General features: G+C 46.6%; 1 protein-coding gene across 3 annotated transcripts in view; it reads left to right on the forward strand.

The window, feature by feature from the left end:
• The window catches only part of SYBU (syntabulin), a 55,356-nt gene that overhangs the window by 14,271 nt on the left and 27,379 nt on the right, over positions 1-13,706 (forward strand). For all 3 annotated transcript variants that reach the window (XM_088444379.1, XM_088444378.1, XM_088444380.1), the window contains one exon: positions 2,809-3,006. In XM_088444379.1, coding sequence (XP_088300505.1) covers positions 2,809-3,006 — 198 coding nt within the window. The remainder of the gene's footprint in view (positions 1-2,808; positions 3,007-13,706) is intronic.

Raw genomic sequence — 13,706 nt, forward strand, 5'->3', positions numbered from 1 at the left:
GGCACCAGGAGGCTGGGTTGGGGTTAGGCACCAGGAGGCTGGGTTGTGGGTTAGGCACCAGGAGGCTGGGTTGTGGGTTAGGCACCAGGAGGCTGGGTTGTGGGTTAGGCACCAGGAGGCTGGGTTGTGGGTTAGGCACCAGGAGGCTGGGTTGTGGGTTAGGCACCAGGAGGCTGGGTTGTGGGTTAGGCACCAGGAGGCTGGGTTGTGGGTTAGGCACCAGGAGGCTGGGTTGTGGGTTAGGCACCAGGAGGCTGGGTTGTGGTTAGGCACCAGGAGGCTGGGTTGGGGTTAGGCACCAGGAGGCTGGGTTAGGGTAAAGATTTAGGGTTAGAAAAAAAAAAAATGTTGACCATTCCATTGTAGATCTTTTGTCCATGTCGACCTTTTGCACACGGTGAACGTCATTCATGTCGACATTTTGTACCTGTCGACCTATTGCCTTTCTAGTTTCTACCATTTGGTGTCAATCTTTTGATTGTCTGTCTATCTAAAATAGTGTAGACATATTAATCCGCACCAGGGGACAATACACAGGACTTGGGGACACTACACAGGACTCGGGCACTGTGTTGTGATGTCACATCTGCGTCCCTGGCTCTGACACATAAGTGATGAGAGACTGCTCCGGCGCTGATTCATACATTCTTGCAACATTGAGGCCAGACACTCTTTCCTCTATAATCTATAAAGTTGCGGAGGGGGTAAGATGCCCTTGCAGCTAGAAATGTATTTAGTTTGAGCTTTTTTTTTCCCCCAGGTTTACTAATGCATAAGCTATATTGTGTGTTTGCTGAAATAAGCCCACTAAGGAGCATTTAGAATAAAAAAAAAAAAGCATCTGGGGGATATTTACTAAAGGCTGGTTCCTATGCGGTGATGCCGTTAAATGTTATCGCATCCTACAAACTGAACTACAGCCACCTCCGATTAATTCAATTCATCTTCCTCCGTAGCACAGTAATCACCATCTAGCAACTGCAGTTTTGCATATGTCTCGAGAGATGGAATTAAACTTGAGTACATTCATTTGGAATAACTAATAGTGCATCTGTTTTTCTACGCCAGGGAAAATGTTATGCAAGTTCTCAGCGAGCCAATGCCTCGATCGTGTACTGGGAACAAGACAAATATTAGTATGGAGCTAGACAGGCTGCCGAATGTAAATAATTTATACTGTGTAACACTTTAACACACGCCTGCCACTGGTGAGCATTGTCCGGGTGTATCCTCCTGCTACTAACACTGGAGGCTGTGTTTGGTATTGGACACCAGGACCTCCTCCTCCATCCTCGTGGTTGGACAGCAGCCACCGGGCTCAGATGTCAGGCCGTGGAAAACATTCTACCAGTCACATCTGGCTGTACAGTCAGCAGCTAAACGAATGGCTTCTGCTGGAAAATCCCAAGATACATCTTTATTTATTACCACTTCGGGAAACATTGGTTGCAGCATTCAAAGTCCCTAACAAAAAAAATAAAAAAATGCAAAAACTTTTTTTTTTTCTAAGTTAAATTCTTTAGTTTGAAGCTGCTCAGAATGAGAGCACTTTCTGCAGAGAAGCAATGTTTCAGCTGAGGGCGGTTTTGTTTAGTTTTTCACTACAAAATAATGAGTGTGTTTCTATAGACACATAATAAGCGCAATGGTAACAAGACTAACAGAAGTAAAAATAGCCCATATTCTACATAAACCAGACGGCAAATATAAAACCTCTCAAGCAGTTAGGAAACTCTTTGGCGTTTTTTCCCTCCGTATGATGGATTTAATTTAGGAACTTCATTTTTCTTATCCCCTATTTGGATCTGTGGCCAATATTGGTGGTTTGTAATGGACGAATATAACCCAGTAGTGGGCACTGCTTTCTGTTTTTCTAGTTTGAGGGATACCTACCAGTGCCCCCCACCCCCAGATCAGCACCCTTCTACTAGTGTTAACATTGCAAAGAGAACCTAAATTCAAATAAGCTCCGTATGTTTCAACTAAAGGGGAAAATTAGACTGCTCTGTTGGGTCGGTGACTATGCCATAGCGCAGTCTATACAGTTGTCACAATCTATTTGTGGGTGAGCAATGCCCACGTGACCAGTCCTACTAGAGCCGTAACCCCTCATAACTGTTAATGGAGAGGGACTGCATTTTCAGCTTTATAAACCCCCCTCTGACATTCCCATGGTGAGGGGGCTTTAGATAGTCAGTCGTATAGCCCATGTCCCTACCTTAGAATTGGGTCTCCACTTATTGTAGCAAAAGTAACCTGCTTACTCTATGGAGAGTGGCTTCAGCATGTCTGCTAAAGTGAGAGGTCTGCCCAAACAGGTGTGGACTAATGGCGAAAGTGCTAGTTAAGGGGTGGGAGGGGAATGTTTGTCAACATTTTACAGTGGTGTTCTATCGGACTGTAATGGAAAGGCATTTGTTTTTGGATTATTTTCCGATCCCAAAATGCATGCAGGTGAGTTACAACTGGAGAATTTGGACACAATGTAGAATTTTGTACACAGAGGGTTAGATGGCGTCTTCTTGTAGCTGAAGAAATCCCTCTCTCTCTCCAATCAATTTATTTATTTAACATCTGTTATAAATAAAAATTCCCTGTTTAAATCTCTCTAATATGTCATATTTCTACGGGTTTTCTATATTTATACATTTATATTTGCATACACCCACATACAGTAACTCTATTAATCATACTTATTTTATATCGTATTCTATTCATATTCACAGTGGGTATAGGTCATGTCAGTACAGAACAGAGAGATGTACTTTATACAAAATGCACTATATTATTTTTTTTTACCTTCCTAAGATGACACTGGATGCCCCAGCAGCCAATCGGTCTCTCCGGTTAAGACTCCCTCTGATGCGGGTATGAGCCCAATGAGGTTCTGCGTGGGAAGTGACGATGATTATAGTCTCAAGAGAGTTGGCGTTGACACTTTTGCAGATGGTAACGTTCAGCCAGCCCGATACAAAAAGGAGCTGAAGACTGGACTACTAAAAACAGGTAACTTTTTGCATTCAAGATTAATCCGTCGTCGTTGCTTTAGGTATTTAGGGTGTGTACCTTGTTCTGTTTACACTGCTTCAAAGGATTATATCTTGTTATATCATGTTAAAGATGTGACTTTTTTTATTTCCTCGGTTTCTGTGATTATAATGCGGCGAGGAGGCACAGTGGTTAGCATTGCTGTCTCATAGCATTGGGGTCAAGGGTTTCTGCTTCCTCCCATAATCTAATAAAACATACTTGTAAATTAATCGACTTGATGTAACCTTTGGGTGGAGGTTCCCAGACTCAATCCTCAAGGGATCCTAATGGTCCAGGTTTAAGGATAACCATGCTTGGTCACAGGTGAATTAATTAGTACGTCATTCAGATGCCTTGAGGAGCGAGTTTGGGAACTTATACCTTTGGGGGGGGGTGGCATTGACAAAAATGAAAAATGAGGTGTCTAGGTGTAGATAATGACTGTGTAAGCTCCATAAGAGCAGGGACTGATGGGGATGATAAAATATTCCCTGGAAGGTGCAGCTATATATGTATATAAAAAAAATATTGCCGACAGTAGGGGTATGGATGTGAAATATATATGTGGCAATTACTGGGAATGTTTTTTGCTGCAGTAGGCTAAGTATGAGGTGCCTTTCTGCTGCAATCTATGGCTTACAGAGCAGTTCTGTATGTACGATATACAGCGGTCAGTCTGTGAATCTGTGCAATATTATCACATCGAGCCATCTCAGGTTCTTTCTTTGTAGTATCCTCTTTGTAGTTTATGTGCAGCAATAGCAGCGATGTCCCATGTACCCTAACTAGAGGAAGCCTCCTAATCCCTGCCTGGATGTATAGGTCTATGTGTAGTTCTCTTACCCCATCTGTTGTACAAAAGAATAAATGGCATAACCAGGTTGGTGTAATCTGAGCCCTCAGAACCCACTGAGCATTAGGCAGAAGCCTTTTTAGGAGTGGGGGTGTAAAAGATAGTCGCACCCACTATTTTGCAGGCATCCCCGCTTAAACTAGGGTTGGGCATGGGATCCCAGCGGTCGGAATGGCGGTGGTCAGACCACCAACAGCAGCATCGCGACAGTCAGAATGCTGACACCTGAAGGTAAGTAGCCTAACCTTCCCCTTAACCCACCTTTTCCACAGTCTAACCCTAACCTCCCCCTGGTGCCTAATCCTAACCCTAATACTTACCATCGGGATTTTGGTTTCGGCATTCCAATCGCCAGCATCCCGACTGGCGGGATAGCGACTACATTCCTTTTCACTATTATGTGTGAAGACTAATTTGGCCAGAAGTGATTGATGGGAAAATGTTGTATATTGTATTAATCATGGCCTGCCACACAGGTAAATCCGGTTCCAACTATTGTTCCCCATTTTGACTAATTAATTAAACTAATGCTCCCCCACAAACAGCCTCTCATTCCATTAGAGCAGGAAGCGCCACCAATATGATCCTAAGGACGCAGGCTCTTCTGCTGACCTCCAAACTTTATTTTAGAAGAGTGTGAGAATGTGGCATCTGAGCGCTGTTTTGGATGCCGCCTGTCCGTTCTATGCGTTGCATATAGTGTCAGGATAAGGTTCTACAATTAAATAGTTAGGCCAGTGATTTTCAACCCTTTTCAACTCGCGGCACACTGATCAAGATTCTTAAATTGCCATGGCACACCATCCGTTTCACCGCAGGGAGAATGAACAGTGAGCTGCACTGTGTGGGCAGGACGGCAACGCGGAATTCAGCCATGTCTACATCTGGGCTGTAGAAGGCCGAGCCATGTCCCATTACTCATGCGAGAGGCTTAAAAAAAAATATTTTCTGTGCGGCGCTGGGGAGGGGGGGGGGTGTGCTATGAGCCCCTCAGCCTGCCTCTGCCCAGCAGTCTCCCACCGCAGCCCAACACACAGCAACGAGCTGCTGACAGGTAAGAAGGTGGGGGGGCTGCATCAGACCCGGACCCCTCCAACAAGCCCAGGCCTGGATAATTGGTACAGCTGCTCTCGGCACCCCTGGTCTCCATAGATCCCAGCCCGGGCTTCGTCTGTGCCACCCGGAAGGGCTTAAAGTTAGAACTGGCTGTGCGGCTCCCAGTCTTGATCGCTCCAGGACCCTGGCTGTGGCTGTTCATTGGCGGGCATGGCTCCGCTTCTACGGCGGCACATCTGAGGACTGCTCACAGCTCAACTAGTGGCCCATGGCACAGCAGTTGAGAAATGCCCAGTTAGGCTGTGCAAAGTGTTGCTATAACATATATTGGTGGTTGCTCGTCAATTCTGAGGTGGGCAGTAAGCTTCCCTCCAGCTGTTGTTAGGCTACACATCCCAGCATGCTTTGCAACAGTTTTAGCATGCTTGGATGTGTAGTTCTACAACAGCTGAGGGACCCTTATGCCCACCCCTAGACCAGGAGGTGGGTGATGCCTCTCACCCCAATACTAGCCTTCCAGTAACACACTAGGGAGAGCTGTTTGTGCCCGGACTTTGGATATGTTGCTTTAAGAGCTGCCATTCCATTTCCACCACATCCCCTGTCACCTTCATTAATATGAGCTCGCTGTAACCTGCCGTCGCGATCGCTCTGTTCTAACACACATGCAGCAGAGTTCTCAGACGGTTGCTATGGTAACTGCAGCGAAGATCTGACTTACACGACACGGTGTGAATACAGAATAATCTCACACCTGTGCATACTGAGACCTTCAGTCAGCTCTGATGAGATCGGAACGGCTTATTCCGGGAAAATAACCGCCACAGCAGAACACAGGACAAAAGAACATTCTACTTTTTTTTTTTTTTTTTTTTTTTTGTAACCATGCAACAAACTTTATCACAAATGACTTTCCTTGGTGCACCCAATTAAGCCAAAATAGTTTTAGGGATGTGTAGTTGGCTGAGTGAGGATAACAGGAGGCATCTCTCTTGCAGTGTGATTTACAAGTTGCTACTAATCCTATCTGATACCGAAGCATCTCAGTTTGAGGCCTACTAGTATCCCCAACTGGTCATATTGTAAAGGTGCCCCCTCTGTGGCTTAGTTGAATAGATTGTTTTGCCTGTGGTAGATGAGGAAAATATGACCTGCTGGGGGCAGATGAGAAACCCTCCCATACACTTACCATGGGAGTCGTCGTGTCCATCATTCATTAACTGCTGTTGTATTGGATGGTTGGTTTTTTTTTTCATGGTTTATTATAACCATGATAAAATATAGCATGGTTATCCTTAAAACCTGGACTGTAATGACGGCGTTTGTGAACCTCACTATGGCAAAATTCAGAGAGCCCCTACGGTGCATGCGTTAGACAGAGTAGGCACGAAGATGCTGTCGCGATCAGAACAGAGGCTATCGGCAATGAGGCAGTAAAGCGATGGGCGTTTCTGGGCTGTGACTGGGTATTGGCTGGAAGTGAACACAAAAAGCCCGTCTTGTGGGCGTGTTCCGGGAATGTCGTGGGTGTGTCAGTGAAAGCCGCTGTGTTCGCAAACCTCACAGCCGCGGTCACAGAGACCATATGGCTGCTGCAAGTGTCGATGGTGCGCCGATAGTGGCATCTAAACAATCGCCGGCAGTGTTACAGCGGACGCTGATAGTGGGCGTCTCAGTCCTTGCAGATTCAGGCGCACGCTTGTTTGCCAGGGGAAGGGCTGATACTGGCACTTGCATATTATCGCAGCCGCGACTCCGGCAGCAGATGCAGGATCGGATGCAGTAACGCCCACCTCTCTGTCAGACCCTGTGTCTCATGTATATTCACCTCCTTCATCTATCGTGTATGTCCTCTGATCCTATGGGGTTTTTTGTGGTGTCTTCTTTACAGGTGAGACAGCAATAGTCGGTTATCTGCCATTTGCAGAAAAGTGTGGCTTGAAGAGACCGTTAAACTGTATAGACATATACGGAGGGATGCATAACGCCACCCTTCGTCTGCATGCCGGTGTTAATTACGCTGCTATGCATGAACACAAACGCCAAGGACGGCTCTCTATAAGAGTGGTGCTATGACATAGAAGTACCTCTTTCATCCGATTGGATCCCTCTCTCAGCACTCTGCGGAGAGAAGTCCATAGGCTTCTATAGGGTAACTCCATTTTAAGATGGCGTTGTCCACCGCATCCAAGCCCCAGAATGCATCATATTCCAAGGCTTGGCGCATATGAGAGATGCGGTCAAACCTGCATTTCTCACGTTGCTGCATCCTGCCCGTATTGTGTGTAAATATATATATATATATATATATATATATATATATATATATATATATATATTTATTAGGGATGTGCACCGGCCACTTTTCGTGTTCTGGATCTTTCTTCGTGTTTTGGTTCTGGATTGGTTTTGCCAAAACCACCTTCCGTGTTTTGTGTTTTGGATCTGTATTTTTTTTTTTGAAAAACAGCTAAAATCACAGAATTTGTGGGTTTTTCTGCTCCTATGCTATTATTAACCTTAATTTCCACTCATTTCCAGTCTGTTCTGAACACCTCACAATAGTGTTTTTATGTCCAAAAGGTTGCACCGAGGTAGCTGGATGACTATGCTAAGCGACACGAGTGGGCGGCACAAACACGTGGCCCATCTAGGAGTGACACTGCAGTGGCAGACAGGATGGCAGTTTGAAAAAATGTAAACATTTTTTTTTTTTTACTTACCTGAATCCAGGGACCGGTGATCGGGCCTCCGGTGATGGCTCCTCTCCGGTCAGCTGGTCTCCCACAGTGCACTACGGCCCGGTCATCAGGTGATCGGGCCCCAGTGCAGTATGGGAGATCACCTGATCGGGAAGCCCGGAGAAGATCACCGGAGGCCAGGAGGATGCAGGTAAGTGTAATGAAGGGAGGGGTGGGTCGCGGAGGGGGGAGTGGGGTTTGCGGGGGTCCGCGATCGCGGAGGGCGGGGCTTAGCGTCGGTGGGGGGTAGCAGCGACGATGGGTCGGCGCACACACGGGCTCTTAGTCGGAATATTTTTTCCGAAAATACCGCGACTAGAGTGCAGATGGGATCTGCAGGGACAGAGCTTTATCGCAAGCTCTGTCCCTGCAAGGGATTTATAGTAAATCCCTGTGATATTGCCTGAATTCGCAATGCGAATTCACTCGGTAATATCACACTACAATCTGCATTCAATATGCGGATTGTAGTAAATAGAGCCCAGAGTATTACTTCGTCCCCGCTGGAAACCACCACCACAGGTCCCTCTGTACGTTCTGGAGGCTGGTCTCTCTGGAAGAGTTGATAATTCATTTTTATGAACATCATCTTCTCCACATTTTATGAAAGCAACCTCCTATGCCTTTCGCTGACAAGGTTCCCGGCTGCACTAAACACTCTTTCAGAGTACACAATGGAGGGGGGGGGGAACTCAGATAAAATATAGCCAGTTTGTACAGGGGCCTCCAAATTGCCTCTTTTTCCTGCCAGTACAGGTACGGACTGTCTGACATGCCTACTTGGATGCTGTCACCGATGTAATCCTTAGACAGACGCACGCTTGTCGCTGCTGCTTTGAGGATGCAGGTGCGGCTACAGCCCACACAATTCACAAAGACAGAAAAAAAAAAAAGAATTTTTTTATTTTTTGTGGAGCGCACTGAGGTTTACACCACCCTTTAACAGACAGACGCACGCTTGTCGCTGCTGCTTTGAGGATGCAGGTGCGGCTACTGCGCATACATTTCACACACAAGCACAGAAAAAAAGAAGATTTTATTTTTGTTGGAGTGCACTTTGGGGGTTACAGCACCATTTAACGGACAAACCAGCCGGCCCTTCACTTATGACACAGGCACACGCTTGGCGCTGCTCCTTTGTTGATGCACGTGCAGCCACAGTGCACACAATTCACAAACACAGAAAATAATTCCTCCACCATTCTGTCAGTGGTGACAGTATCATATGCAGTGACAGTAGACATGTCAGAAATTGTTGGCACGTCCTTCAGTCCGAACCAGATGTCAAAACCGGCCCTTGACTTATGACACAGGCGCACGCTTGGCGCTGCTGCTGTGTTGATGCACGTGCGGCTACTGCGCATACATTTCACACACAAACACAGAAAAAAAAGAATTGTTTATTTTTTGTGGAGTGCACTTTGGGGGTTACACCACCCTTTAACAGACTTATGGGACACAGGCGCACGCTTGGTGCTGCTCCTTTGTTGATGCACTTACAGCCACAGTGCACACAATTCACAAACACAGAAAATATTTTTTTATTTTGTTTGGAGTGCACTTTGGGGTTACAGCACCCTTTAACGGACGAGCCAGCCAGCCCTTTACTTATGACACAGGCGCACGCTTGGCGCTACTTTGTTGATGCACGTGCGGCTACTGCGCACACAGTTCACAAACACAGAAACATTTTTCTTTGCACTTGGGGGGGGGGGGGGGCGGTGACACCCCCGATGGATAGAGCACAGCACTACACTACACAGCCCAGCCAGCCCTAACTCCCACCCTCCCTCTTCACTATCCACAGCCGAGTGAAAAAATGGTGTAGACGCGGGTACCTTATATAGAATCCAAAACCCGCGAGACCCGGAAGGCAGAATGATGATGACGTTTTGCCTCGATTTCAGATCCGAGTCAGGCGGGAAAAGTCGAGCCTGACTTGGATCGGCCTCTGATCGGGGGGGCTCAGATTTCAGAAATCCGAACCCGCTCACCCCTAATAGATAGATAGATAGATATCTATCTATCTATCTATCTATCTATCTATCTATCTATCTATATAGTAGTGATGTGCAGTTCTCCAGAAATTCAAATCCACCCGAATTTTGTGAATCCAGGCTGCTCCGAGTCGCGGTTCTGGGCTTTCTGCGGTTCGGAATTCGGATTTTAAATCCGAATGTCATGTTTTGGGTTGCAGAAATAACATGATTTTAGTTGTTTTATATGTACACAACTTGTACCCTGTGGGTTCTGTGCAGCCAGTCACAGGGTCTGTCAGATGTACCTGTAGCAGATAGATTTGCATGTGCCTCAGGCTTTCTTTTGGATAGAGCTGCTGAATGTTCACATTACAGTATATATATGTTACCTGTATATTCTCACTCACAATATTCTCCATTGTACAGTACTCCTCCCAAACATTCAGCATCCTCTCTTCTATGCACTACTATTACATCTTGCTCTGACACCAGTAAGGCATGCTGTGTTGATCTAGCTTTGATATATATATATATATTATATTATAATATATTATATATTTTTTTTTTTTACTATTTCTATTCATTTAAAAATCTGATTCCTTTCTTTGTCACTGGACCCGGCTTATTTCCACCCTGCTCTCTCACACTGCGCAGTAACCTGGATAATTGCTGGCAGTGGAAAGGAGTATTTGTATACTTATTAAGTGACTTTTACAGTGTTTCCATTATACAAATGTTTGATTTGCGTACAGTGTGATCAGCATTACCGTTGCCACCTCAGGGAATAGAACGAGGCACAGCCCTGGATCAGGTACAGGGGACCACACATAATTATTTGGGGGGGGCTGTGGAGAATCCTTAATAGGGTATGAAAGTAACAAATTGCTATTTGCCACTGTATTTGTTTGAAGACAGTAAATAAGTCTTTATTAGGGATGTAGTTAATTTCTGAGTCCCGACGTCAGAAGCCCGACCCAAGACTAAACATAGGCATCGAAATCCCGACATCTATCTAAAGCCCGATGCCGAAATCCCAACAGCCGGAATCCCAAACGAAGGTAAGCAGGGCCCTGTAAGGTGTTAGCTGTGGGGGGGGGGGGTTTAGTTTTAGGGACCCCAGGGAGAGATTAGGGTTAGGCTATGGAGAGAGGAGGTACGGGGGGAGGTTAGGGTTAGGCACCCCCCAGGGAGCGTTAGGTTTAGGGTGCGGGAAGGGGAGTTAGGCACCACCGCAGGGGGGGAGGTTAGGGTTAGGCTACTTACCGCCCCTGTCGGCATCTTCAGTTTTTGGGCTTCCGGTGTCGGGATATGAACAGGCAGCTATTTAGCCGCAGGCAGTTCATACTCAACCCATCTTATTATATGCAAACTGTGGCCAGCAGCTGACTGAGATGCATGATAAATAGCTTTGCTTGGCAATGTTACATCCACCTAATGTGTAGTTGTCAGGAATATTGGAAATGATGTGTGTACAGATGTTGTTATTGCTGAGTTATATAGGCACACACCAGCGGTTGACTCACTATGAACATCCCAGTTACTTTGCCAATGGTGTTGGCTTATTGAAGTATAGTAGGTACAGCTGTACTCACTGTTACTGTTACATGTTACTGTTACATGCACACTTGTAATGGAGCAGAGCTTGAGCAAAGCAGATTCTATATAGCTCACCACTGTGCCCCGATAAACAAAACAAAACTACTGCAGCGGCCACCGCTGGTGCAGTAAAGCCCATGTGTGCCCCCTTTTATATGCCATCTGCTCCACATACTCCCTTGTATGCCACAGAGTCTCCTCATGTATGTGGTATATATCTCAGAGCACCCTCATGAAACTTTATGTGCCAGATGGGTGTAAAGCCTATAGTTTATCTGTACCTTGCACTACATCCCCTGTACACGTTGCACTGCATCCCTGAACCCCCCACCCTTTATACTTTGCACTACATCCCCACTTAATCTCTGCACTACCATCCTGACACCCCCTATACACTAGGCTGGTCCTCTGGAGGGGAGGGAGAAGAATGGAGGGCAGTATATGAAAGGAGAAGGAGGGGCAGGCCTGGTCCTGCTGAAGGGAGGCTGTGCTTGTGACAGGACAGCTGCAGCACATCGGTGGCTGGTCCTGGAGGAGGGACCAGCTGAGCCACCACATGGTGAATCACTTGCATTGTAGACAGGCGCAGAAACAATCAGATGCCCTGACTAAAGTGTCAGTACTGATGATGCCAGACATCGCCCCCGGCAACATTTCCAGGCGCTGCCCGTCCGGGATTAACAGCCGTCCGAAAACCAAACACATCTTCTGATTTCCAGATTGCCCAGAGGCAGTAGCTGGCACCCCTATTACAGGGTGCATCCTTATTTTGTCCCTGTGCCTTATAGGTGGAGAGAGAACTTCTGTTTCCTCACTACAGTACCTATATACAGTATCTATATAGCCAGGGGTTAGGTATGAAATCTTGACTCTCAGAATACCGACAGCAGCATCCCGACAGCCAGAATGCTGACACCCATAGAGAAGAGTGGTAAGTATTTCTCTATCCCCTTCCCTAACCCCTACCCTGACCCTAACCCTCCCTCCCTGGTACCTAACCCTAACCACCCTCCCTGGTGCCTAACCCTAACCTCCCCCTCTCTGCAGCCTAATCATAACACTCCCTCCCCGGTGCCTAACCCTAAGCCCTCCCTCTCTCCGCACCCTAATCCTAACACTCCCTCCCCAGTGCCTAACCCTCCCCCTCTCGCACCCTAATCCTAACACTCCCTCCCTGGTGCCTAACCCTAAGCCCTCCCCCTCTCGCACCCTAATCCTAACACTCCCTCCCCGTGCCTAACCCTAACCTCCCCTATCGGGATTTCGGCGCCCGTATTCACACTGTCTGTATCCTGCACGCCGGGAAGCTGACTACATCCCATAGCTAGCTAAACGGTAGCATTTCTCTTGAGTTGCCAGGGTAATTATGAAATGTTTGGGCACCTTAATCGCAGCTGAGAAATCACCTGATTGTGCCAGTTGGTCTTCTCTTGTTAAATGTTAACCTAGTTACGGTTCTGCATAAGGTAAACATTTTTCACTCACTTTTCTGCGCACGTCTGCGGTGGAGGAGTGCCATCGCCCCCCACCATTCCAGTGGCAATTCACCAACAACCTTTATTGGTCTTTTTTACATTGAAAAAAAGTCCATGTATGTGAACTATTCATTTGACCATAAGGGAGGTATAACTAAAATGCTTTGACCTCAAAATAAATAAAACTTCTATTAAACTATTACTAATTTGAATGGAATAATGCAGGCTAACGATATGCTCCCTGAGCAATATCGTGTAGTGTTGTCCCCGGCAGGCTGTGCTCAATGTCGTTCATGATATTGAGCACAGCCGCTGAACGATATCATTAACGATATCGTTCAGCGCCGGGCTCTCTCCCCCATTCCCTGACATGCAGCAACCTGACGAGGTCGTCAGGTTGGCCTGCATGTCAGCCCGATGAACGATAATGACGAACGACCCACGGGAACGCGCGTCGTCGTTATCGTTCATCTTTTTGGGGTTAAAAATGGACGATAAAGTGGACGACTGAACGATAACGATATCGTTATCGTTCAGTCGTCCACTTTATCGCCCAGTGTGTACGCACCTTAAATAAGGCCGGATACTCACTAGAAAGATATTTTCACGATTTGCCATATTGGAATGACAAATCGTGAGGATCGTTTAGTGTGTACCCACAATTATGTGCTCCCGCAGGTTGCATATGGGGACTTCTGGTTGGACGTGCTGCACGGCCAATCAGACGATATCGCATGCAGGACTGTGCAGGTTTCATGAAGGACAGAACAAGGTATCGTTCCGTCGTTCATTAAAGCGCATAGTGTGTAGGGCAGTCTTGGATGGTCTGGGGCGAAGGGAATTTGTCTCTGTCATCGGTAAGATTGCCTGTCGTTTAGAGGTGTACCTGGCCTTAACAATCAGATTGCTTTTTGTGAAGCTCAGACAACAGCATAGAAATATCGTAATGTTTACCGATAAAATACACCCCAGACTA

Source organism: Taudactylus pleione, unplaced genomic scaffold (assembly GCF_031769625.1).
Source record: "Taudactylus pleione unplaced genomic scaffold, aTauple2 ptg000360l, whole genome shotgun sequence".
Lineage (NCBI taxonomy): Eukaryota > Metazoa > Chordata > Amphibia > Anura > Myobatrachidae > Taudactylus > Taudactylus pleione.